General features: G+C 43.4%; 1 protein-coding gene across 3 annotated transcripts; it reads right to left on the bottom strand.

The window, feature by feature from the left end:
• Nucleotides 1-720: 720 nt before the first annotated feature.
• Nucleotides 721-26,134, bottom strand: ZNF527 (zinc finger protein 527). Of its 3 annotated transcripts, none has more exons than XM_033226008.1 (5): nt 25,955-26,134; nt 20,323-20,396; nt 14,774-14,900; nt 13,284-13,379; nt 721-3,171 (listed from the first exon to the last, which is right to left on the bottom strand). In XM_033226008.1, the coding sequence occupies exons 2-5, from the start codon at nt 20,353-20,355 to the stop codon at nt 1,598-1,600; spliced, it is 1,830 nt and encodes a 609-aa protein (XP_033081899.1). In that variant the 5' UTR covers nt 20,356-20,396; nt 25,955-26,134; the 3' UTR covers nt 721-1,597. The 3 variants fall into 3 exon arrangements, with proteins under 3 accessions (XP_033081899.1, XP_033081901.1, XP_033081900.1); XM_033226010.1 differs by having other exon boundaries at nt 14,784-14,900; nt 25,955-26,114; XM_033226009.1 differs by lacking the exon at nt 13,284-13,379 and having other exon boundaries at nt 25,955-26,114.
• Nucleotides 26,135-27,406: the final 1,272 nt, after the last annotated feature.

Raw genomic sequence — 27,406 nt, 5'->3', positions numbered from 1 at the left:
ACTGAAAGAAGAAAATCAAGTAATTCCTTGAAGATGAAGAGTCATTCATTAAACAAATGAAACCATTATTCCCTTAGCTTTCCATTCTCTCTTTACAGGTACATGGTGAGTCACTGTGACAAATGATTTCAACTCCGTAAGGGGAAGCCTGTTAAAGAATTTTACGGCCGGGCGCGGTGGCTCAAGCCTGTAATCCCAGCACTTTAGACGGGCGGATCATGAGGTCAGGAGACCGAGAACATCCTGGCTAACACAGTGAAACCCCGTCTCTACTAAAAAATACAAAAAAGTAGCCAGGCGTGGTGGCGGGTGCCTGTAGTCCCAGCTACTCGGGAGGCTGAGGCAGGAGAATGGCGTAAACCCGGGAGGCGGAGCTTGCAGTGAGCTGAGATCAGGCCACTGCACTCCAGCCTGGGCGACAGAGCGAGACTCCGTCTCAAAAAAAAAAATTTTTTTACTTCGTGAATTTTAAAATATTCATATTGCAATAAGAAACACTAAAATAATTTTATCGACAAATAAAATGTAACAATTATCTCAGTTTTATGAAGGCTGTGTATTCAACTTTGATAAACTTGTTATATCATAAGGTTTCTCCTCAGTATAAATAATTATGTCACGAAAAAAATTAAGGTTTTCTCTTATGTATAGCAAACACAGAATGTGTGAGTCAGCACTCTAATTCCATGAGGCAAAAATCTAATCCAAATTAAGAAAAAATAAATAAAAGGAAATTTATTGGATCACAAAAAATGAAAAAGGATGGTGTAGCTGTCAGGAATGACTGGATCCAGGAGATCAAACAATATCATCAGATTTCTGTCTCTCGTCTCCATTTTCCTCTGTTAGATTTCACTTTGGGAAAGCTTTCCTCATGAGTGGCAAAAAGGCTCCTGGTGAGTTTTTAGTCCTATTAAATCCTTGAAACTTGCAATTCCAGAAAAAAATCTCTCTTACTATCCATAGGAATACTCGCAAAGGACTTCATTGATCCAGACAGGGCCATTTGCCAATCCCTTATCACTAGGTTGGGGGAAATAATTGGCCAGCCTGTGACCAATCCACTACTGTCCCTGATTAACAGTTTCACCAGAATCATATGCATTGAGGGTGGGGTAAGCTAGGTACAGAACAGATCAAAAAGTAACAGATGTGGCCGTGCATGGTGCCTCACACCTATAATCCCAGCACTTTGGGAGGCGGGTGGATCACCTGAAGTCAGGAGTTCGAGACCAGCCTGACCAATATGGTGAAACCCTGCCTCTACTAAAAATACAAAAATTAGCCAGGCATGGTCACAGGCACCTGTAATCCCAGCTACTCAGGAGGCTGAGGCAGGAGGATTGCTTGAGCCCAGGAGGCAGAGGCTGCAGTGAGCCAAGATTGCACCACTGCACTCCAGCCTGAGCAACAGAGCGAGACTCTGTCTAAAACAAAAAAAAGTAACAGATGTCTACTACTGAGCTACTTCAAATAATGGATTCTCATGAACTGAAATATGAACTACATTCAAAGAATTACTAACCAAGAAGAACTCACTAATATTCAATAAGGACTGAGTGGTAACCAAATGTTTTCTTTCCTATACTTGTTATAATCAGAGCGTTTCTCTATTATGAATTCTTTGATGTCGTCTAAGGGCTGAGACACAGCTAAAATTATTCCCACATTCATTACATTTATAAGGTTTTTCCCCAGCATGAATTCTCTGGTGTAGTCTTAGGGACAAGATCTGATGAAAAGCCTTCCCACATTCATTACATTCATAGGGTTTCTCTCCAGTATGAATTCTTTGATGTTGATTAAGATATGAGCCACAGCTGAAGGCCTTCCCACATTTGTTACATTCATAGGGTTTCTCTCCTGCATGACTTCTCTTATGGTGAATTAGAACTAAAGCATCAGTGAAGGCTTTCCCACATTTACTGCATTCAAATGGTCTCTCTCCAGTGTGAATTCTATGATGTCGATTAAGTTGTGAGTCAGTCCTAAAAAACTTCCCACATTTGATGCACTCATAGGGCTTTTCTCCGGTATGAATTCTCTGATGTTGATTCAGGTGTGAGCGATAGCCAAAAGTCTTCCCACATTCACTACATTTGAAGGGTTTCTCTCCTGTGTGAATTCTTTGATGCAGAGTAAGGGCTATGCGTCTGCTGAAGGCTTTTCCGCACTGATTACATTCGTAGGGTTTCTCTCCCGTGTGAATCCTCTGATGTTGATTAAGGTGAGCACTCTGTCTGAAGGCTTTGTTACATTCTTTACATTCATATGGTTTCTCACCTGTGTGAATTCTCTGATGTTCAACAAGGAAGGCATAACGGCTAAAGGCCTTCCCACATTCATTGCATGCAAACGGTTTCTCTCCAGTGTGGATCCTCTGGTGTTGAGCAAGGTGAGCACTCTGTCTGAAGGCTTTGTTACATTCCTTACATTCATAAGGCTTCTCCCCAATATGAGTCCTTTGATGTTCACTGAGAAAGAAGTCATGGCTAAAGGCTTTTCCACAGTCATTGCATGTGTATGGTTTCTCTCCACTGTGAATTCTCTGAGGTTGAGTAAAGAATGAGTAACAGCTAAAGGCATCACCACATTCATTGTATTCATGGGGTAATTTTCCAAAATGAGTGGTCTGATGTTGAGTAAGTAATGAGTGGAAACTTAAGAAATTTGAAAAATTATTACTTTCATAAGGTTTCTCACCAAGAGGAATTCCTATATCTTTACTAAAGTATGTACTTTGGTTGAATTCTTCACATTCATTACCTATCAAAGATTCCTTCTCAGCACGGAGTCTTTTATATTCAATTATGAGTGAATTTTGGGGGAAGAGTTTATCATAAATATCAAATTTATGTACTTGCTGTATGGTAGGAACTGTCTGTTGTGTTAAAAATACTGATTTCAGGGGTATGCTTCTCCCAAAATTACTAAATTCATTGTGTCTTTTCCCAGTAGAGATTTGCTTAACAGCTGTCACTTGCATGAAATGCCTCTCCGCATTTCCCTCATGTAGCTCAAATTCACCCTTATATTTCCAGGCTTCTCTGAAACTGGAGCATTCAAGGCCATGACTTGCTAGCCTTTCCATTATCATCTCCTGGGATATTTCATCTTCATCAATGAACCATTTTGGAGATAATTCCTTGATTTCACACCAAGACTCCCAGTCTGAAAAATATCAAGAAAGCAAATGTCTCCTTTGTTCTTTTGCTATGAGGAAGAAAACTGTTATAGAAGAAATGGAAGAATTTAACTGGGGGGAAGGAGGGTAGAAAGTACGTAGTTCTAATAGCTCCCAAATATGGCCATGCAATATGAACAAAAGACAATGGAAGCATAAAGAATAAAGAGAGCTGAGAAGGGAAGGTATATGTGTTGATAGTAGTGGAAGGTGGTAGTTGGGGAAACAGGTAAAATGCAGGTCATCAAAAGGCAAGCAAAGCTAAATGCTAACACGATAAGGAATTGAGGATGTCTGATTAGATCACAGCCAGTTTCCCTGCCTCTAGTCTTTACAGCCTCCAGTTCATCCTGCACTGGTATTCATAAGACTGAAAGCTTCATGAGGGCAGGGACTGATGTTCACTCCTTTTTCTTCTACTGTTGCACCCGATGCCTTGGACAGTGTCAGCATGTTGTTAAATGGATGACTGCTGCCAGATTAATCTCATGGCATCTTTTCCCACTAGTGCTGTTCAACAACTTCTAAGATTTTTATCAGGGTCCAGGGAAAATTTACATATATTTTTTCTCAGTGACTAAAATAAACCTATCTTTTGTTAGGTCCATCAGCTTTTCTCATCATTCAGGGAAAATGATGCCTATTGAGAAGATATGTGATACTTTCAGGAGAGGATATTGGTTGGAGTAAGATAGAAAGAAAACTATTTTTTAGAAGATGATCTCAAAAAATGAGAAAGTCCTTTTCACACCACAATAATCAGCCAACATGTTCAAATACATAGAACCTATTAGTAGGTCCAAAGTACCTACTAAAGGCGGGAAAGCCTGACACAGGGTCTTTCTACATTTTGTAAATTCTGAGAGCTCAAGCCTGTGCAGATGATAATTCCATATGGCACATAATGAAGGATAAGCTAATATGATACAGATTATTACAGGTGTAAGTGTCAGGAAAAAAGAGATCAAAACTCACTAGCTTACTTAAGGAATAATTCTTGGAGAATATAAGCTTGGTGTTCAAGGCTATAATCAGGATTCCAAAATATAGTGACTATTCAGTGACAGAGACATTTTCATGTTTAGATGTGATTAGGGATTATTTTAGAACTACATATTTTGGCATTTGGGGGTTAAATAGATACAGTCTTTGCCATAACAGTTTCTCATCTGTTGAAAAGTAAAGCTGTCTCTAGTATAGGTCAGAACAAAATTGAAAAGGAAATATTATTCATCTGTATCTTTCTTCTTTCCAATACACCCTTCACCCAAGGAAAGCCTCATCCCTATCAGTCTGTCCTAAGCACCGCCTTGGATTTTCTTACCTGTCTATACCCAGGCCTGAGAGGCCTTGTTCGCCTATCCTTTGTTAGGTCCATACCATTCATTCTTTCCCTAGAAATACAACTACTACTGTTCCCTCACTCACTTGCCTGGATCTCATCTCTTGTAGGCATCACCTGAAGCCACTATACTCCATCTTACCAAAAATAAGTCTTTACTCCAGGCAAATACCAGATTTATACAATAACTAACTTAATGCTGAATAAAAGAAGCCTGATGGGAGAAGACTATAGATATTTTCCAACATGGGAGACTCTGAGGTGCCTGAAGCTCCAACCACTATTTTTACACACAGACTTACAGATTGGATCCCCTTGATTAAAAGACTGTATGCTATCCAATATGGTAGCCACTAAGTATATGCAGCAATTTAAATTTAAATAACATTTTAAAAAGTCAGTTCCTCAGTCACACTAGCCACATTTTACGTACCCAAAGCCAAATGTGGGTAGTGGCTACTGTATTAGAAAGCACACATATAGATTATTTCCATCATCACAGAAAGTTCTACTAGAGGCCGAGCATGGGGCTGGTGGATCACTTGAGGCCAGGAGTTCAAGGCCAGCCTGGCCAACATGGTGAAACCCCGTCTCTACTGAAAATACAAAAATTAGCCGGGCACGGTGGCTCACATCTATAATCCCAGCTACTCAGGTGGCTGAGGCACGAGAATCCCTTGAACTAGGAGGCGGAGGTTGCAGTGAGCTGAGATCATGCCACAGCACTCAGCCTGGGCGACAGAGCGAGACTGTCTCAAAAAAAAAAAAAAAAAAAAAGAAAGTTCTACTAGACAGAACTGGACAGAGATCCACATTAATATCACAAAGATCTTATGGTAAATGAGGAAACAACAGAAAAACAGGGGAAAGAGTCCGTTAAAGGGAGAGAACAGAGTTTTGAAAAGAGAAAATGGATAGTGGTAAGAACTATCTTATACATCTCAATAAGCTCAGGAATATGAAAATGAAGAAGGGTACCTGCATTTAGCTAAACTAGAGGGGCAGAAGCCAGAGTGCAAGTGATAAGACAGTGGAAGAGAACCTGAGGTGAAGGCAGTGAGTTGAGATGACAACTGCTATGTAAGTAATTGAAGAGAGAAGGGAGTATGGTTGGCAAGAACACAAAAAGTCCTATAAAATGGTACGAAATTCTTCTAAGCAAGATTTAAATGAATCAATGTAATATATAATTGCAAGAAAACAAAAAAATAATATATGCATACATTTTTACCTCAGGTTAATTTATATCAGGTCAGTTTCAACCAGAATTCCATAAGGATTTTATTTCCGAACTTAAGAAAACTATTTTAAAGAAACTTGGACAAAAGTAATCAATAACATAAAAGAAAATTATGACCAAAAAAAGAACATTCCAAAACCAGTAATAGGACCTAAGCCCTTGCATTTTATACCTTTCTTCCACCAAAATCTCTGTGAAAGAACTCAACCAGGGTTGACTTGTAAAATTCTTTATCATTGTGGAAAAGGTCAAGAAAAAATATCAAGAGAAACACACTTAGAGCATTAAAACCTGCAAGACACAGAGAACACAGTGAAGGGGAGCACGGCCTCCTCACTACCATCCTGACCACATCTGGTTGAAGGGAATGAATTTGACATCAACCTTGAAAACTTGCATGTGGGAGAAAACACCACAAAGTCAAAAGGCAAGGGACAATCTGAGAAAAAACAACTAAAACATGTATTATAGAAAAATGAATAATGTCCAGAAAAAGACACATTCTCCAAAATGGAAGTATGCCAGTAATCCCAACAGTTTGGGAGGCCGAGATGGGAGGATCGTTTGAGCCCAGGAGTTCTATACCAACCTGGGCAACACAGTGAGACCTCATCTGTACAAGAAAACTAAACAAAAAATTTAACCAGGTGCAGGGGTGCACATGCTGAGGTGGGAAGATTGCTTGAGTTCAGGAGGTAGAGGCTGCAGTGAGCCAAGATCATGCCACTGCACTCCAGCCTGGGCAACAGAGCGAGAACCTGTCTCAAAAAACAAAACAAAAAAATGTATGAGCAGGTAATTCACAGAAAAGAAAAACTTTATAGACAATGCATTCCTGGAAAGATGCTCAATAATATCACTAGTAAATTAAAACCATAAGAGCATTTCCCTTCCTCATATCAGCAGAAATTTCAGTTAGACAATATTAAGGACAATATCAAAAATTTAAGTTGAAGAATATCAAGAGAGGAAGGAAAAGCCATTCTCAGACACTGTCATTGTTAGTACGAGCATAAACTGATACAATCACTTCCCAGAACAAGTTGAGTATCTTGTAAATTAAAACATGCACTTCTACATTCCAGCAATTTTACTTCACAGTACACATTGTGTTTTTTGTTTTGTTTTGTTTTGAGACAGGGTCTTGCTCTGTCACCTCGCCTAGGCTGGAGTCCAGTGGCGCTATCATAGCTCATTGCAGCCTTGAACTCCCAGGCTTAAGTGGCCCTCCTACCTCAGTCTCCTGAGTAGCTGGAACAATAAGCACACAGCACCATGCCAGGTTCATTTTTTTATTTTTATTTTTTATTTATTTATTTATTTTTTTCCGAGATGGAGTCTTGCTCTGTCGCCCAGGCTGGAGTGCTGTGGCACAATCTCGGTTCACTGCTACCTCCGCCTCCTGGGTTCAAGCAATTTTCCTACCTCAGTCTCCCGAGTAGCTGGGATTACAGGCACACATGACCACGCCCAGCTAATTTTTGTATTTTTCATAGAGACAGGGTTTCACCATGTTGGCCAGGCTGGTCTCGAACTCCTGGCCTCGTAATCCACCCACTTCAGCCTCCCAGAGTGCTGGGATTACAGGCATGAGCCACCACACCCAGCCTGAAAGTGCTTTTTAAAAACTGTAAAACCCAGAAAATATAACATAAGACAATATATAGGATTAAGCCCAAATTTATCAGAAATGTAATTAGACTTTCGCCTATTAAAATGAAAAGATAATCAGACTAGTTTATAAAATAAAACTCAAATCTGTATTGCATATAAGCCCTATACTTAAAGTTATCTTAAAAAGTTGAAAATAAGGCTGGGCGCGGTGGCTCAAGCCTATAATCCCAGCACTTTGGGAGGCCGAGATGGGCAGATCACGAGGTCAGGAGATCCAGACCATCCTGGCTAACACAGTGAAACCCCGTCTCTACTAAAAAATACGAAAAACTAGCCGGGCGAGGTGGCGGGCGTCTGTAGTCCCAGCTACTCGGGAGGCTGAGGCAGGAGTATGGTGTAAACCCAGGAGGCGGAGCTTGCAGTGAGCCAAGATCTGGCCACCGCACTCCAGCCTGGGCGACAGAGTGAGACTCTGCCTCAAAAAAAAAAAAAACAAAAACAAACAAACAAACAAACAAAAAGTTGAAAATAGGCCAGGCACGGTAGCTCACACCTGTAATCCCAGCACTTTGGGAGGCCGAGGCGGGTGGATCACAAGGTCAGGAGTTCAAGACCAGCCTGGCCAATATGGTGAAACCCCGTCTCTACTTTTTATACAGTGTACAAAAGTGTACAGGCACACACCTGTAGTCCCAGCTACTTGGGAGGCTGAGGCAGGAGAATCACTTGAACCCAGGAGGTGGAGTTTGCAGTGAGCCGAGACTGCACCACTGCACTCCAGCCTGGACGACAACAGCAAAACTCTGTCTCAAAAAAAAAAAAAAAAATCAGTCAGGCGTGGTAGCTCACACCTGTATAATCCCAGCACATTGGGAGGCCAAGGAGGGTGGATCACCTGAGGTCAGGAGTTTGAGACCAGTCTGGCCAACATGGCAAAACCTTGTCTCTACTAAAAATACAAAAATTATCTGGGCATAGTGTTGAGCACCTGTAATCCCAGCTACTTGGGAAGCTGAGGCAAGAGAACCACTTGAACCCAGAAGGCGGAGGTTGCAGTGAGGCAAGATCATACCATTGCACTCCAGCCTGGGCGACAGAGCACGACTCCATCTAAAAAACAAAACAAAACAAAACAACAAAAAAGCATGAAAAATCAAGGAAACACATTCTCCCATAGAGCCTTAGGAAGGAATGTACACTGCTGACATCTTGATTTTAGCTCTGTAAGACCTACTTTTTACTTCTGACCTCCAGAGCTATAATAAATTTGTGTTGTATTAAGTCACTAAATGTGTGCTAATTTATTACAGCAGGAAAAAAAACTAAGCAGACAACTTTTCTGGAGGGGAATGTAGCAATTCCTTATAAAACCACATATGTATGGCCAGGTGTGGTTGCTCATGCCTGTAATCCCAGCACTCTGGGAGGCTGAAGTGGGTGGATCACAAAGTCAGGAGTTCGAGACCAGCCTGGCCAATATAGTGAAACCCCCATCTCTACTAAAAATGCAAAAATTAGCCAGGCATGGTGGTGCAAACCTGTAGTCCCAGCTATTCAGGAGGCTGTGGCAGAAGGCTCACTTGAACCCAGGAGGAGGAGGTTGCAGTGAGCCACGATTGGGTCACTACACTCCAGCCTGGTGACAGAGCGAGACTCTGTCTCAAAAAAAAAAAAAACTGTATATGCACTTACTCAGCAATTCCACATCTAGGCATCCATGCTGAAGATACAGCCTCAACAATAAAAAATATATATAAGTTCAAGGTTATTCATCACAACATCTTTTGCGACTGTAAAATATTGCAAACACTAAATGACCACACATTAGTGTAGTTGAATAAATTATGATAACAGGCACATAATGAAGTATTATGAAGCAGTCAAAAAATGAAGAAGGGCAGGGCATGGTGGCTCACTTCTGTAATCACAGCACTTTGGGAGGCTGAGGCAGGCAGATCACTCGAGATCAGAAGTTCAAGACCAGCCTGATCAACATGGTGAAACGTTTTCTCTATTAAAAATACAAAAATTAGCTGGGCATGGTGGTGCACACCTGTAGTCCCAGCTACTCAGGAGGCTGAGGCAGGAGAATTGCTTGAACACAGGAGGCAGAAGTTGCAGTGAGCCAAGATCCTGTCACTGTACTCCAGCCTGGGTGAGAGTGAGACTCTATCTCAAAAAAAAAAAAAAGAGCAAGATCTTCATGAACTAATATAAAGTGATTTCCTTCTAAGTGATAAAAGCAAAATGTATCTATAGCACACTATTTGCCATATAAAGAATATACAAGAAACTACACGTGTAACTGCTAATTTGTGCAAGAGAAACATTTATTTCAAGGATAAACTTGAAACTAAGGAAACTGGTAACATACAAGGGGTGGGTGGGAAATGGGTAGGAAGAAGTAGGGAAAAAGAATAAAGTAGTAGGAACAAGGAGGGCATAATACTTTTTGGAGATCTATTTTATACTATTTTATATAGCTCTGATCTTAGAGGCATAGTAATGTTTTAGATACCAAAAAAAAAAAAAAAAAAATTAAAACTAACCAGGACGTAGTAGGAATGCAAAATAGAACATTTGTTATAAACAGTAACAAATGGGCTGGGCAGGGTGGCTCACACCTGTAATCCCACCACTTTGGGAGGCCAAGGCTGGCACGGATCATGAGGTCAAGAGATTGAGACCATCCTGGCCAACACAGTGAAACCATGTCTCTACTAAAAATACAAAAATTAGCTGGGGGTGGTGGCACACGCCTGTAGTCGCAGCTACTCAGGAGGGTGAGGCAGGAGAACCGCTTGAACCTGGGAGGCAGAGGTTGCAGTGAGCTGAGATCACGCCACTGCACTCCAGCCTGGGGACAGAGGGAGACTCCATCTCAAAAAAAAAAAAAAAAAAAACAGTAACAAATGGACCTAAAATAACTAACCTAAGTAATTTTGGAAATAGTATTTTGACTGGACAATGTAAGACTGAAACAAAAAGTACTATATACGAATACCTAAATCTAGTTGTTAAATTTGTTTCTCACAGAGAAATAGGTTAGAAATTCTGAAAGTAGGCCGGGCGCTGTGGCTCAAGCCTGTAATCCGAGCACTGTGGGAGGCCGAGACGGGCGGATCACGAGGTCAGGAGATTGAGACCATCCTGGCTAATACGGTGAAACCCCGTCTCTACTAAAAAATACGAAAAAAACTAGCCGGGCGAGCAGGCGGGCGCCTGTAGTCCCAGCTACTCCGGAGGCTGAAGCAGGAGAATGGCGTAAACCCGGGAGGCGGAGCTTGCCGTGAGCTGAGATCCGGCCACTGCACTCCAGCCTGGGCGGCAGAGCAAGACTCCATCTCAAAAAAAAAAAAAGAAAGAAATTCTGAAAGTACTTTATGTGTATACTAAAATTGAATGAATAGGTAAATATATTTTTTCTCATTATCAGAAAAAAATTACAAATAAGTAAAGGAGGAAGGCTACAATAAACCCTGTAAAGCAGGACTATAAATCAAGTTATTAATATAAACTGATAGTTTTAGTAGATAAAAAGAGATAATAAAAAATGGAAAAAAAAAGAGGCAGAAATAAATATAGGGGTGTGTGTGTAAATATCTATCCATCTATCTATCTATCTAACTATCCATCTATTTCCTAGCTCTATCTATCTATCTGTCTATCTATCTATCTATCTATCCATCCATTTCCTAGCTCTATCTCGCTATCTCTCTATCTCTCTATCTATCTATCTATCTAGTTCCTAGCTTTAGCTGCTGTCAGGGCCAGTAGCCTAGTGACATCCCAGTAGCCTAGAGCATACCTAGCTTGGTTTCTAAACACCATTTCCCAATAAAGCAATGAGGGCTCCTTGGAGAAGTGGCTGATTCAAGGCTGGGGCAAAGAAAATAAGAGAACCTGGAATACCTTGTGCCAGAAGGAAGGACGTGCTCAAAAACTGTATGGGGGCATGTCAGAAGGTCAAAGGAACCAAAGTGAAGGAGATTCCAACATTCAAAGCTGGAATGATTTGAGAAACAAAATAATGATTCATTGGATTTACTTCATAGAAATAAAAATCCATAAATCTAAAAATAAATCCATTTAAATTTTATGAAGTCATTACATTTTATGAGGTAAATTAGGTTTACCTCATAGAAAAAAATCTGTAAATATAATTGAATATATAAGTAAATGGATTGGAAGGAGCAGCTCTTCCTACAGAACAATCGCAATTAATATATATAAAGAAAAGAGGGAAATTGAAAAAAATCAACATTAGGTTAATACCACAGTAATAACAGTTGAAGAGATCCAGCAATAAATGCTAAATAAATGGGCAAAAATTACAGAAGAAACTGAATAATCTCAAAGTATCTCCCCCAAGATATTTCTTAATTACAAATAGAAAAATAAGAAATTTATAATGGAGAAACCAAGCAGACACTACCTTCACTAAGTGTGCAAAGTTAACATCACCAATACTAAGACATTATCGACATTATGCATCCTTTGGAATGATGCACTGAGAGAGAAACAACATTATTTCTGTGACATTCTTTGCAAAAATGCATTACCTCAATCCAGTTATAAGAAAATATTAGATAAATCAGATAGATCCAAATTGAGTGCATGCAAATATAATGAGCCATTTGTGCAGAGTGAAGCATATACTCCTAGAAGATGAACTCAATAGATCACCTAATATATCCAAGTATCTTGAAAGATTCAGACAATTGATGGTAAGTCGGGAATTAGATTAGGGATATATACATATAAACTAAACAAACAAAAAAAAAGGACAAAATTCCCAAGTCATTATTAACTCCATGGAAAATAAAAAGGTGTAGAGAAAAAGTAACTTGGCATATGCACAGCACAGCTATGACTAGCACTAAATGGCCATAATAAAATAAATGCTGAATAGTGACTTAATCAAAATTATAACATTGAGATGATGGGGGATGGGAAATGTGTGTATTTGTGTGTGTGCAAATGTGTTGAATTCAGGAGAAGAAAGTGCTAACTCCTTCTTTTCTTTTCTTTTTTTTTTTTTTGAGACATAGTCTCAAAAGGCTGGAGTGCAGTGGCACGATCTGGGCTCACTGCAAGCTCCGCCTCCCGGGTTCACGCCATTCTCCTGCCTCAGCCTCCCGAGTAGCTGGGACTACAGGCGCCCGCCAGCATGCCTGGCTAATATTTTGCATTTTTAGTAGAGACAGGGTTTCACCATGTTAGCCAGGATGGTCTCGATCTCCTGACCTCGTGATCCGCCTGCCTCAGCCTTCCAAAGTGCTGGGATTACAGGCGTGAGCCACCACACCCGGCCTCCTTACTTTCTTATAAGAAGATATCGAATAAGGGCTCACCCTGAAAAAACAATCAAGAGTAGCAACATTAACATATTTTTGGAGATATGAAGGGAACACCAAAAGAAACTACAAAAGAAAAGAAAGTGGATTGCTCTAGGAAGAGGGAAACTGGGGAGCCAGGAACAAGAATTCCTTTTTTAAGGAAAAAGCCTTGTACAGGCTTTTTGGTGGGAAGGTAATTGTGTTTTTTGGCAAAACGGCAATTATTTTTGCACCAACCTAATACTACTACTTGATTTTTTAAACAATGAGCGTACATGTCTTTCACAATTCTGATAAAAATTTAAAAAATAATAATATAATTCTAACTGTAAAGGGAAAAGAAGAGCTGAGAAGGATTGAGATTCAAGGTATAGGTGGAAGACTAGACAGCATAATTTGATAGAAAGAAAAAGAAAAAACCCCAGGGTGTGGTGAGGTTTCTAGGGAAGCACACACTAAGGAGATTTCAGCTCTCATCCCACCTGAAGCCCAAAAGAGTTTCCTACTCACTACGTGGTTGAGTACCTTACAATAGTCCTCCCTGCCTGGTGATCTGTCACTCACCTGCACAGTGACCCTGTGACATCTTTCTCTCCACCATCCACGGCTCCTTCCCTTGCTCCAGTAAGGAGATCATGTTGGGCTTAGAAATGGAGAGTCCTGTTCACAGGGGAAGAAAATGAGAGCAAGAGACAGACAGACATACAGACAAACAAATCAACATGCCACAGCTGTTCTAGGAGGCAGACCCAATCTCTCGATCATCAGGCAAGAATGGACATTAGAGGAGGGGCTAGAGAATGGAACGATGCTTGTATGGATGAGGAGGAGGATGAAGCTTCTGCCATGGCAGTGGTTCTCAAAGTGCTACGGCAGCTGCAGCCATCACCTAGGAACTAATTAGAAATGCATATTATCAGGCCCCAACCCAGAACTACTGCGTCAGAAACTACAGTGGCTCTCAAACTTTAACAGACATCAGGGTCATTTGCAGAGCTTATTAAAACCCAGACTACTGAGCCTACTCCCAAAGTTTCTGATTTTGTAGGTCTAGAATGGGGCCTCATAATTTGCATTTTAACAAACTCCCAGGACATGCTGATGTTGCTGTTCCAAACCACCATTCTATGGCAAAGGGAACTACCCATTTCCAACTCTATGAAATTACTTCATACACCAGGCGCAGGGGCTCACGCCTGTAATCCCAGCACTTTGGAAGGTCGAGGCGGGCGGAGCATCTGAGGTCAGGAGTTCGAGACCAGCCTGGCCAACATGGAGAAACCCCATCTCGGCCGGGCGCGGTGGCTCAAGCCTGTAATCCCAGCACTTTGGGAGGCTGAGGCGGGCGGATCACAAGGTCAGGAGATCGAGACCATCCTGGCTAACATGGTGAAACCCCGTCTCTACTAAAAAGTACAAAAAACTAGCCGGGCGAGGTGGCGGGCGCCTGTAGTCCCAGCTACTCGGGAGGCTGAGGCAGGAGAATGGCGTGAACCCGGGAGGCGGAGCTTGCAGTGAGCTGAGAGCCGGCCACTGCACTCCAGCTTGGGCGACAGAGCGAGACTCCGTCTCAAAAAAAAAAAAAAAAAAAAGAAACCCCATCTCTACTAAAAGTACAAAAATTAGCCGGGCATGGTGGTGGGCACCTGTAATCCCAGCTACTCAGGAGGCTGAGGCAGGAGAATTGCTTGAGCCCGGGAGGCGGAGGTTGCAGTGAGCCAAGATTGCGCCACTGCACTCCAGCCTGGGCAACAAGAGCAAGACTCTGTCTCAAAAAAAAAAAAAAAGAAAGAAAGAAAGAAAGAAAGAAAAGAAAAGAAATTACTTAATGTGTTCAGAATGTCTGCCAAAAGTAAATTAATTAATTAATTAAAATTTAAGAAACTTAAAAAGTTAAAAATATATACATATTTCAAATCATTTCATGGGGACAGGAAGTAGAAAGGCAAGTAAGTGCTTTTAAGATGTCTTAAGATGTCCTAGATATTCTCAACAGAGGAAGCAAAAACACTCCAGAGGAAGATTTTTAAATGATGGGGGAGAAACATCCTTACCAAGCCATACCAAGTTCCTGTAGTTCTCCAACATGACATCTCTGTATAAATCCTTCTGAGACGGCTTCAGCCATTCCCACTCTTCTTGGGAAAAGTCTAGTGCCACATCTCTGAAGGTCACCAACCCCTGAAATAAAAAAATTCTTGTTCACCAGGTGCCCAGACACCCATATGGTCCTAGCCAAAAAGATGCATTTGGCCAGAGTCCAAAGCTCTAAGTGATGCAAGGAAAATAATTATTGGAGAACAATTACATGCTGAGGTTTGTCAAATACTTTAAGAGAAGAGAAATATTAGAAACAGACTCACCGTTTGATAATTTTACATTTTTGTAAAAACGACATATATACACAAAATTAGCTTATAACAAGAAACAGCAAAGACTAAGTTGTATGTTACATATACTAAGTATAAAGAAAATCTTATATGGGGGATTCCTTTATATTCCCCAAACTGAGACATCAGGTGGGCACAATAGGAGAAAGGCCTTGAATTGGGCTTTAACAAAAGGGTATGGCCTGAAAGTTAGACTTTATATGTAAGGAGAAATGTCCAGGAACATATCCTGAAGAAATAATGAAGTATATGTGAAGCGACTTAAGATAGAATTTTCACTGGAAGGTTATGCAAAAAATCTGGAAAAAACTTACATGTTCAAAAACAGAATTCAGGCTATAGCACTGAACTGTAGGCTAAATGAAGGCAAAGATATTTGTTTTATAAGCTGATATATATCCAGTGTCTATTACAAAACTGATCACATTGTAAACTCAGTAAACATTTGCTACTCAGGGAATAAATGATGATGTTTCCTATAAAATGTCCATACGAAGAAAGAGTATTCAATGCTAAAAATGATAGGGTTCCAGTCTGTACAATATATTCTCTTTTTCTTATCAAAAATAATGAAATATCAGGCCAGGCATGGTGGTTCATGCCTGTAATCCCAGCACTTTGGGAGGCCAAGGCAGGTGGATCACCTGAGGTGAGGAGTTAGAGACCAGCCTGGCCAAAATGGTGACACCCTGTCTCTACTAAAAATACAAAAATTAGCTGGACGTGGTGGTATGTGCCTGTAGTCCCAACTACTTGGGACGCTGAGGCCAGAGAATTGCTTGAAATGGGCAGGAGGAGGCTGCAGTGAGCTGAGATCATGCTACTGCACTTCCAGCCTGGGTGACAGAGCAAGACTCCATCTCAAAAAAAAAAAAAAAAAAAAAAAAAAATGCTGGGCGCGGTGGCTCAAGCCTGTAATCCAGCACTTTGGGAGGCCGAGATGGGCGGATCACGAGGTCAGGAGATCGAGACCATCCTGGCTAATACGGTGAAACCCCGTCTCTACTAAAAATACAAAAAACTAGCCGGGCGACAAGGCGGGCGCCTGTAGTCCCAGCTACTCGGAGGCTGAGACAGGAGAATGGCGTGAACCGGGAGGCGGAGCTTGCAGTGAGCTGAGAGCCGGCCACTGCACTCCAGCCTGGGCGGCAGAGCAAGACTCCGTCTCAAAAAAAAACAAAATTCAAATATGGTTATTCTGTAAAGTAGAAATAGGGCTGAATGTGTCTAGGGAAAAAAATTACACAACTCCAGAGTGTTGTATAACTTCCATGTGGTCCTCTACTCTTTTCTGAGTCCTAGGAGGCTGACTGCATCAATAAACTCCCTTGTCCCATCCCATATTCTGTTAGGTTCAGCCACAAGCAAGAAATGAAAGGAAGGTAAGTAAGGCAGAATACTTAGTCTCCTGGCTCCCTCCCTGGGTGGTCTCTGTCTTTCAATCAAAGTTCAGAGCACCTGTCAGGCGGCCCCTCCACCCAACTCTCTGTCTGTGGATTCAAAGATCTAGGGTTAGAAGTAAGAGAGCTATGCTGTTATGAGCCCCGGAGTACAGCACGATCCTTCATAGTTTCTCTATGTCCTGATAATATCTTGTAAATAGTCGCCTTTTGATTGCCTTGCTAGAACCCTGATTGATAAAACATGTTGACACAAAGTACTTCTCACATATGGCCAGAGAGTCCTCAAAAGTACTGCAGAACCACTCTACTATGCGTCCCTGATAAATTCACTCTCCCCATCTCCTGATAACTATTTCATTACTCTCTCTCGAACCACCATCAACTCATCTCATTTTCACTTTGAACTTCCTCATCCTCCAGCCACCATATGTACTTACCCTTCTGTATCTGTACTGATAGCTGTATATTCTGTCTGCCCTCTGTGACTATGGATAAAACTCTAGGCTTCAAAGACCAGTCCCTCCACTTGCCCACACAAAGACATTTTCACCTCTCTCCCTTGTATTACCAACTATTCTCACTTTACTGGATCATTCCAATCAGCAAAAAAAAACTGATGCAGTATCTTCCATCTTGTAAACAAATACATAGATAAATAAATAAATAAGTTCCCTTTCCATGATCTCACTCTAGCTATTTTCCCATTTCTCTACTCCTCTTAATAACAAAACTCTTCCGATGAGTTGTCTAGATCAGTGTTATCCACCAGAAATATTTGAGTCACATATGTAATTTGAAATTTTCCAGTAGTCACAGATAAAAAAAAAAAAAGAAAAAAATATCATTTTTATTTAACCCAATATATCGAAAATGTTATCATTTCAACATGTAATAATATAAAAAAATTAATGAGATTTCTTACACTTTTTTGTACTGAATCTTCAAAATCTGGTATATACCTTGCACTTACAGCATATCACAATTTAGAGTACTCATATGTGCCTGCTGGCTACACTATTGTAAATCTAAATTCACTGTCTTTGTTCTCACCTTCCTCGTTTTCCATTCTCTTTTTTCTGCTTTTTTTTTTTGGAGATGGAGCTTCACTCGTGTCACCCAGGCTGGAGTGCAATGGCGCGATCTCAGCTCACTGCAACCTCCACCTCCTGGGTTCAAGCGATTCTCCTGCCTCAGACTCCAGAGTAGCTGGGATTACAGGCATGTGCTACTACGCCTGGCTAATTTTTGTATTATTAGTAGAGATGGGGTTTCGCCATGTTGGCCAGGCTGGTCTTGAATTCCTGACCTCAGGTGATCCACCCGCCTCAGCCTCCCAAAGTGCTGAGATTATAGGCATGAGCATGAGCCACTGCACCTGGCCTTTTTTTTTTTTTTTTTTTTGAGACAGGGTCTCACTCTGTTTCTGTTACACAGGCTGGGATGTGAACCACATGAATCATAGCTCCCTGCTGCCTCAAACTCCTGGACTCAAGTGATCCTCCCACCTCAGTCTCTGAAGCAGCTGGGACTATAGGCATCTGCCACCATGCCTATGTTTTTGGATTTTAGTATCAAATATTTTTTTAGAGACGGAGTCTCCCTATGTTGCCCTGCATACATAGTGGGTCTTGAACTCCTGGGCTCAGGTGATGGTCCCGCCATCTTGGCCTCCCAAAGTACTGGGATTACAGCCATAAGCCACCACACCCGGCCTCCATTCTCCCTTAAACCCACCACAATGATGTCTTCATCCCAGTCATTCAATGAAGTAGCTCTTGTCCAGAATATTTCCATGTTACCAAATCCAATGGTGAGTTCTCAGTCTTCATCTTCTTCAGTCCCTCTCAGAGGAACTTGGCTCAGTTGATCATCCCATCCTTGAAACACTTTCTCCTCTTGGCTTCCAGAACCCACACTCTTCTGGTTTTCCTTCTACATCAGCTCTTCTCAGTCTCTTTTGCTGGTTCTTCCTCTTCTTGTGTGGCTCTAAATGTTGAACATCCCAAACTCAGTCCTACGACCTACTTCCTACCTACATTCACCACAACCTTGCCCTCAAGATAATCTCACCCTGTCTCATGCTTTAAATACACTAAGGATGGCCGGGCGCAGTGGCTCACGCCTGTAATCCCAGCATTTTGGGAGGCCGAAGTAGGTGGATCACAAGGTCAGGAGATCAAGACCATCTTGGCCAACATGGTGAAATCCATCTCTACTAAAAATACAAAAATTAGCTGGGCGTGTGGCATGTGCCTGTAGTCCCAGCTACTCAGGAGGCTGAGGCAGGAGAATCGCTTGAACACAGGAGGCAGAGGCTGCAGTGAGCCGAGACTGTGCCATTGCACTCCAGCCTGGGCGACAGAGCAACACTCCGTCTAAGAAAGGAAGGAAAGGAAAGGAGAGGAGAGGAGAGGAGAGGAGAGGAGAGGGGAGGGGAGGGGAGGGGAGGGGAGGAGAGGAAAGGAAGAGGAAGAGGAAGAGGAAGAAAAAACACAGTAAGGACTCCCAAATTCACATCTATAGTCCTGAACTCCAGATGTATAATCAACATTCCATTTGGATATCCAAAAGGTCTCTAAATATATCCAGAACTCAATTCTTTTTTTTTTTGAGACGGAGTCTCGCTCTGTCACCCAGGCTGGAGTGCAATGGCGCAGTCTCGGCTCACTGCAAGCTCCACCTCCTGGGTTCACGACATTCTCCTGCCTCAGTCTCCCGAGGAGCTGGGATTACAGGCTCCCGCCACCACACCTGGCTAATTTTTTGTATTTTTAGTAGAGACGGGGTTTCACCATGTTAGCCAGGATGGTCTTGATCTCCTGACCTTGTGATCCACCTGCCTCAGACTCCCAAAGTGCTGGGATTATAAGCGTGAGCCACCGTGCCCAGCCTTCAGAACTCAATTCTTGATGTCCATCCTACTTCACATTGTCTTTCCAGCTCAGTAAATGGCATGCCTATTCCTGTAGCTGCCTAGCCAAAAATCTCTGTAAGCATCCTGACTTCTTCCTCTCACACACCACAACTAATCCTTGATCAAATCGCATTTTCTATCTCCAATGTATACCCAGAATCTCACTAGCTCCAACGCCACCACCATGGTCCAGGCTGCTATCACCTCCTGTCTGGATTACTAAAAGAGTCTCCTGACTGTCCTCCCTGCTTCCACCTTTACTCTCCTACTTTCTGTTTTCACTTTAAGGCATACATAAAATCAGATCACAAATGTTCCAATGAACTTAACTCTCCTTCACTTAGAACCAAATTCAAAGTTCAGATCATGACTTGAAAGGGCCTACATAATTTGGTCCCCAGCTATACCTCTGACATCATAGTGATCATTTCTCTCCAAGGACAGACTCATTGCTATTCCTGGAACACACCAAACATGCTCCCACCATAATAACTTTGTAGTCCTTCTTTTAAAGCTCTTCCCCAGATCTCCACAAAACTTACTTGCTACTTTCACTGAAGTTTTGCTTTGCTAAATGTCACTTTCTCAGAGAGGCCATCCTTGACCTCCCTATTTAATAGATGACTCAGTAATCAACCTCTATCCCTTATTTCACTTGCACCTCATCACCAACTCAAGAAATCATCATCCATCTAAAGAGGACAGCTCTGCTCCATCACACAGGTGAGCCTAACGCTGAGTAAAAAAGATATTAAATGTTTTGTAGAAGGATTATATGAACAAAAGATGGAGAGAGAAAAGTGGAGGGGGTGCTCATTGGGTATTTGTGACTTTCCCTGTGGTTCCAAAGTCCTGAAAAATGGGTCAAATGTCTGAAAACAAAGCGACATGCTTACCTGGGACATGGCTTTACAAAGCCCCACGGCCATTCCTCCTTCTTCAGTTTTCTCTTCTGAAGAAGAACAAAGTCCTGAGAAGGGAGAGTTAAGGAAGAAATGATAGTGTGTCAACCCTATGTTTTTGGTCCAAGACCCACAAAATGGAAGCCGGGCGCGGTGGCTCACGCCTGTAATCCCAGCACTTTGCGAGGCCGAGACGGGCGGATCACAAGGTCAGGAGATCGAGACCATCCTGGCTAACACAGTGAAACCCCGTCTCTACTAAAAAAATACAAAAAATTAGCGGGCGCAGTTGCGGGTGCCTGTAGTCCCAGCTACTCAGGAGGCTGAGGCAGGAGAATGGCGGGAACCCGGGAGGCGGAGCTTGCAGTGAGCCGAGATCACGCCACTGCACTCCAGCCAAGGGGACAGAGCGAGACTCCGTCTCAAAAACAAAAAACAAAAAAAGACCCACAAAATGGAACTATTGCCCCTTTCTTCTCCCTACATGGGCCAGCCTCACCTTTTCCAAGATCTGGTAGCCAGTGGCGCGGGGGAATCCAAAGCTGAACTTAACTCTCAAAGTCTTGACTTATAAGGACGCCTAGCGTGAACTCAACAAAATCGAAAGTCTGTCCTACGGCCAACAAGGTGGTTCATGATCTAGCCCCTGGCTGCACCTCTGACCTAATTTCCTACCCTTTTGCCCCTTGCTCACCACACTCCAGGCACATGTGTCTTTCTACTGTTACTCAAACACTGTGTACACCCCTCCTTCAGGGTTGTGACCTTTTCCTTCTGCCTGGAACCTTCTCCCAGACACCAGTATGGGCCACTCCTCTTTATTCCTATATGCATTCAGGTGTGCCTTCATCAGAGGGACTTCCCTGAAAACTCTACCTAAAGGGAACCCCTGTTTCAGGTACTCAATTTTTCTTTACACTGTATTATTTTTCTTTTTTTTTTTTTTTTGAGACGGAGTCTCGCTCTGTCGCCCAGGCTGGAGTGCAGTGGCCGGATCTCAGCTCACTGCAAGCTCCACCTCCCGGGTTCCCGCCATTCTCCTGCCTCAGCCTCCCGAGTAGCTGGGACTACAGGCGCCCGCCACCGCGCCCGGCTAGTTTTTTGTATTTTTTTAGTAGAGACGGGGTTTCACCGTATTAGCCAGGATGGTCTCGATCTCCTGACCTCGTGATCCGCCCGTCTCAGCCTCCCAAAGTGCTGGGATTACAGGCTTGAGCCACCGCGCCCGGCACACTGTATTATTTTCGTCTTAGCATTTATCACCACTGGACATGTTACATATAGCTTTGTTTCATTGTTTCTCTTCCCATACAAGATTATAAGATCCAAGAGAACTAGGTTTTGTTTGGTTCACTGGTGTATTCTAATGACAGAACACCACCAAACCATGGTAGTTTCTCAAAAGTATTAGATAAATGAAGAAATTTTACTGTGCCTCATGTAATATAAATATACCATGTTAACCCATGCTGTGTTGGGCAAGTAATTTTAATTTTCCTGTGCCTCACAATCAGACTAGATCCCACATAATTAATCCCATGATCTCACATACACATAAAATTCTCACCCAATCACAAACATACACACATTTACACAATCATAGGCACAATCTCTCTCACACACACAGCCATATTAGCACAAAGACAGAGACTGTCACACACAGGTATCTCATTGTGTCATTATCTCATTTAATCCTCAGAACTACTATTCCACAAAACTATAAAGATAGGTATTAATATCTCCACTTTACTGGTAGTAAAAGGGAGGTTCCAGAAGCTTAAACAACCAACTCAAAGTCAGGGGTCCAACTGAAATGTGACCCCAAAACCAGTCCTCTTTTGAAAGGGCACGACGTCTGAATGGGGAATATTCAACACAACCTGAGTGATCAATGCCATATATTCCTTAGAGAGGCATCTTTAGAGATGGCAGATGTTACCTTTATTTCCCTACGGAAATGCAGCCTGAGGGAAACATTGCCAAATTTTAATACTAAAGGAACTACAAACTGGGCAGTCTGAAGTAAGTTCCTTGTCCTCTTAGGGTCAACATTTCTTCATCATCAAAATAGGGACAGGCTGGGCACGGTGGTTCACACCTGTAATCCCAGCACTTTGGGAGGTCAAGGTGGGCATCACTTGAGCCTAGGAATTCAAGACCAGCCTGGGCAACGTGGCAAAACCCCATCACCTCAAAAAGTAGAAGAATTAATCAGGCGTGGTGGCATGTGTCTGTAGTCCCAGCTACTTGGGAGGCTGAGGTGGGAGGCTTGCTTGAACCCGGGAGATAGAGGGTGCTGAGAGCCGAGATTACACCATTGCACTCTAGCCTACAGGAGAGAGCAAGACTCTGTCTCAAAAAGAAAGAATGAAAGCAAGGGACAATTGTGGTTGACCTAGAATTCAGTATATATCACCCCCTAATTTCACCCCCCAATTCTGGACTACTTTGCACTAGACAACTCAGTCCCTAGCAGTTATTTCCTTGGTGTAGTGCAGCTTGAAATTGTCCATAGAAGCTTCTGCAGCAGGTGCAGCGGCTCATGCCTGTAATCCCAGCACTGTAGGAGGCTCTGGGGGGCAGATCACGAGGTCAGAAGTTTGAGACCAGCCTGACCAACATGGTGAAATCCCTTCTCTACTAAAATACAAAAATTAGCTGGGCATGGTGGCACACACCTGCAATCCCAGCTACTCAGGAGGCTGAGGCAGGAGAATCACTTGAACCCAGGAGGCGGAGGTTGCAGTGAGCCGAGATCACACCACTGCACTCCAGCCTGGGCAACAAGAGTGACACTCCATCTCAAAAAAAAAAAAAAAAAGGTTCTGCAACCTGAGAAGAGAATTAATGCAGTCTTAGAATCTGGTAGCAGAAGCCTTAAGCAGCGCCTGCATAAAAGAAACTTCAGGCCGGGCGCGGTGGCTCAAGCCTGTAATCCCAGCACTTTGGGAGGCCGAGACGGGCAGATCACGAGGTCAGGAGATCGAGACCATCCTGGCTAACACGGTGAAACCCCGTCTCTACTAAAAAATACAAAAAAATTAGCCGGGCGAGGTGGCGGGTGCCTGTAGTCCCAGCTACTCGGGAGGCTGAGGCAGGAGAATGGCATGAACCCGGGAGGTGGAGCTTGCAGTGAGCTGAGATCCGGCCACTGCACTCCAGCCTGGGCGGCAGAGCGAGACTCCATCTCAAAAAAAAAAAAAAAAAAGAAACTTCAGTTTGTTTGTTTTGTTCTGATAGCTGTGTATCTCTTGGGCTATATATATATATACACACATATATATATATACACATATATATATATATACACATATATATATACACACATATATATATATATACAACATATATATATATACACATATATATATATATACACATATATATATATACACATATATATATATATACAACATATATATATATATATATATTTTTTTTTTTTTTTGAGATGCAGTGTCACTCTTGTTGCCCAGGCTGGAATGCAGTGGTACAATCTCAGCTCACTGCAGCTTCCACCTCCCGGGTTCAAGCGATTTTCCTGCCTCAGCCTCCTGAGTAGCTGGGATTACAGGCGCATGCCACCACGCCCAGCTAATTTTTGTATTTTTAGTAGATACGGGGTTTCTCCATGTTGGCCAGGCTGGTTTTGAACTCCTGATCTAGTGATCCGCCCACCTCGGCCTCCCAAAGTGCTGGGATTACAAGCGTGACCCACCATGCCTGGCCTGGGCAATATAAAAGTTTGGAATGAGCCATTAGACTCTAAAAAGAAGGTATGATGAAAAAAAAGAAAACTTTGTTTTTATGTAGCACCCAGACCCAGGTTGACTTTCCACTCCTTCCCTCATTGGCTACATGATCTCAGGCAAGTTAATCCATCTCTCAGAAACTTTCTTTTCACTGTGAAGATTGCATGAGCAAACACCTAGGGCAGAAAGGTGCCACCCTTGTTCCTGCTTGGATTCTACACACATTTGGAAATGAAATAATATTTTTCTTTATCAACTGAGAAGGTCAAAATAAAAAACTCAGCACACTTGGTACATCAGAAAAAGAGCCATGGGTCCAGACTCTCAGCACCAAATATGGAAGAGTTTTGAGAAGGATAAAGCTAAAATCCCAAACTCAATAACCTAAGGAGAGGAAGACTGGGCTTTCAGATTGGGCTTCCCTCCCCCAGAAGCAGCTGAGGATGGCCTCACTAGAATGTTTTTAGACTGAGGCCTGCCACTCACAATGGGATAGAAGGAAGAGACTCATATTAAGCTCCCCTGTTCTGAAGGTTCCTACTCCAAGACCAGATCATCTTTTCCAAAACCCTCAAAACCCAGGGCTACCATTTTTCACCCTCTCAACGTGGGAAAGAACAAGGGAATTTAGTAATTAAAGGGGAGAACTCGACTGGACACAGTGGTTCAGGCCTATAATCTCGACACTTTGGGAGGCCAAGGTGGGAGGACTGCTTGAGCCCAAGTTTCAGACCAGCCTGGACAACATGGCATGAAGTCTCTACAAAAAATAAAAATAAAAACAATTAGCCAGGCATGGTGGCACGCGCCTATGGTCCCAGTTTCTTGGGAGGCTGAGGCAGGTGGTTTGCTTGAGCCCAGGAGGTCAAGGCTGCAGTGAGCTGTGATCACACCACTGCACTCCAGTCTGGATGACAGTAAGATCCTACCTTGGGAATAAAAAATAAAAGACCTCGCGTGGTGGCTTACGCCTGTAATCCCAGCAGTTTGAGAGGCTGAGGCAGGTGGATCACTTGAACCTGGGAGACAGAGGTTGCAGTGAGCCGAGATCACACCACTGCACTCCAGCCTGGGCAATAGAGTGAGACTCCATCTCAAGAAAAAAGAAAAAAAAAAGAGCGAGACAGCTAGAGCTAAACTGCTTGGGTTTGAGTTCTGGTGCTGTCACTTGTTAACTGTGTGAACTTGGGCAATTTTAATATTCCTGTGCTTCCTAAGTCAATCCCACAATCTCATATACACACACAAACTCTCACCCAATCACAAACATATACAGAGTCACACAAACACACCCATAATCTCACACAATACACAGCCACATAAGCACAAAGATAGATGGTCACATACAATTACACCAACAGAGATAAACAATCACACACAATCACACACATAGTAGCATACTACACAAGTCACACATCTTGTCACAATTACCCATACAAAACTATACCTACAGAGGCAGATGGTCATAGTCGCACAATCACACTTGCTGTCACACACATTCAAACGCAGTTGTATCCGCAGAAACAGGTGGTCACATAAAAACACACATGCATTTACACAATGTCACACCCCAGCCTCTCATAAACACACACCTACACCTGCAGAGACAGTCACACACAAACGCACATATTCACAGTTTCACCCCCAGACACAAATGGTTACAGTCACACACAACCGGGCGCACGCGCACAAACACACACAGTGACACAAGATCACATTCTGTCACACCCGCAGCCTGTCACATAGTTGGTAACACAGTGAAACACACACGGCCTCCCCAGCGACTCCTGCCAGGTTCCCATCCCTGGTGCGTCCGGTCCACCCGGAGCCTGCCCTTGACCTCCCGCTCTCGCTCGGGGGCCAGCCCCACTCACCTCCCGGCGCCGCAGGCTCTGCAAACGGGCCCCGCGACCAAGACCCGCGACGTCACCTCCCAGAATCCTCCGCGAGGAGGAGCGAGGCGAGGACTGAGCCGTGCAGGATTCTGAGCTCTGCGAGATCTGAGCCAGCGACACCGCATTCCCCATGGACCCCGCGAACCACGAACCCCAGAATGCTTTGCGCCACTGCCGTCATCGTTGAACTACACCTCCCAGAGAACCCCGCGGCCCCCTCCACTGCGCGCCTGCGCCGCGGGGGCTGGCACAGGAGAGGGCTGTGTGCGGTCCCTGGCGCTCGAGTGAGCGTGAGCTGCTGTTTGGGGTAGAGCGGCCAGGCTGCGCGCTGGGCTGACTGGTTGAATGCTTGGGTGTGGTGGTTCGTGTGTGACTGTTGCTGCACACCTTTAGGCTTGCCCACTAAAGGAGCGGCGGATTTTGTCAGTGCAGGGAGCTTCTGTATTTTAAATCACGTCCCGTGATTGTGGGTAGCTGAATGTGAAAGGGATTGTGGATGAAAGAGACTGTGGCTGACATTGGGGGTGACCCTTTCTGTTACTGTGAGGATACCACTGATCCGATGTGTGTATCTGACTGTCTCCCGGTCTCACTGTTCCTTCACCTCCACTCCTGCCATGGGCCGGGTTTGTGGTGGTGGTGGTGGTGGTGGTGGTGGTGGTGGTGGTGTTTTGAGGCTATCTTGGCGCTCACTGCAACCTCCGCCTCCCAGGTTCAAGCGATTGTAGTGCCTCAGCCTCCCCAGTATCTGGGACTACAGGCGCCCGCCACCATACCCGGCTAATTTTTGCATTTTTAGTAGAGAAGGGGTTTCTCCATGTTGGCCAGGATGGTCTGGAACTCCTGGCCTCAAACCATCCGCCCACCTCGGCCTCCCAAAGTGAGGGGACCATAAGCGTGAGCTACAACGCCCGGCCTGTTATCCTTATTTATATGCCCCATCTCTGCCTGTACCTAATGTGATGCCAGTGACAGAAGGGTGATTAGATTTCATTACTCTGAGGTTGCTTGTTTGCACCAGAGCCGTAAGTAGTTTGGTAGCCGATAGCCCTGGTGTTCCTCCTGCTGTTGTTTCCACCTTTTCACTCTACAACTTTAGGGCCCAGCTTTAAGAAAACTGCCCACAGTCAGGACAAGAATGTGAGCCCCTGAGTGAAAAAGTTCCAGACTAAAGCAGCATTCTTCCCCATCCCCAGTCCCTGAAAGATCTGAAAGGTGCATCCATGTCAAGATCCTAGTAAGTCAAGATTCTTATGTGGAAGCAAGGGAAAGTTCTTGAGAATGCCTCCTTGGAAAATACGTCCTCCAATCCCCTGCCACAGAGAGCCCTCTAATTGCTAAGGCTAGAGGATCTTCTACAAAAGGAGCGTGGATGTTAGAACTGATTGCTGTTTACTCTGTGAAATTGGGCTTTATTACTTTCAGAAGAAA

Source organism: Trachypithecus francoisi, unplaced genomic scaffold, assembly GCF_009764315.1.
Source record: "Trachypithecus francoisi isolate TF-2019V2 unplaced genomic scaffold, Tfra_2.0 Lachesis_group12, whole genome shotgun sequence".
Classification (NCBI taxonomy): Eukaryota; Metazoa; Chordata; class Mammalia; order Primates; family Cercopithecidae; genus Trachypithecus; species Trachypithecus francoisi.
Note: the sequence above shows the minus strand (reverse complement) of the source record. Positions and strands in the feature narration are given on the sequence as shown.

Excerpts from the sequence above, each read along its gene's own strand:
- ZNF527 (XM_033226008.1), bottom strand. The coding sequence starts at position 20,355 with ATGGCCGTGGGGCTTTGTAAAGCCATGTCCCAG. Across the intron at positions 14,901-20,322 it reads TTTGTAAAGCCATGTCCCAG|GGGTTGGTGACCTTCAGAGA; the intron begins GTAAGCATGTCG and ends TTTTTATTTCAG. Across the intron at positions 13,380-14,773 it reads CAGGAACTTGGTATGGCTTG|GACTCTCCATTTCTAAGCCC; the intron begins GTAAGGATGTTT and ends CCCTGTGAACAG.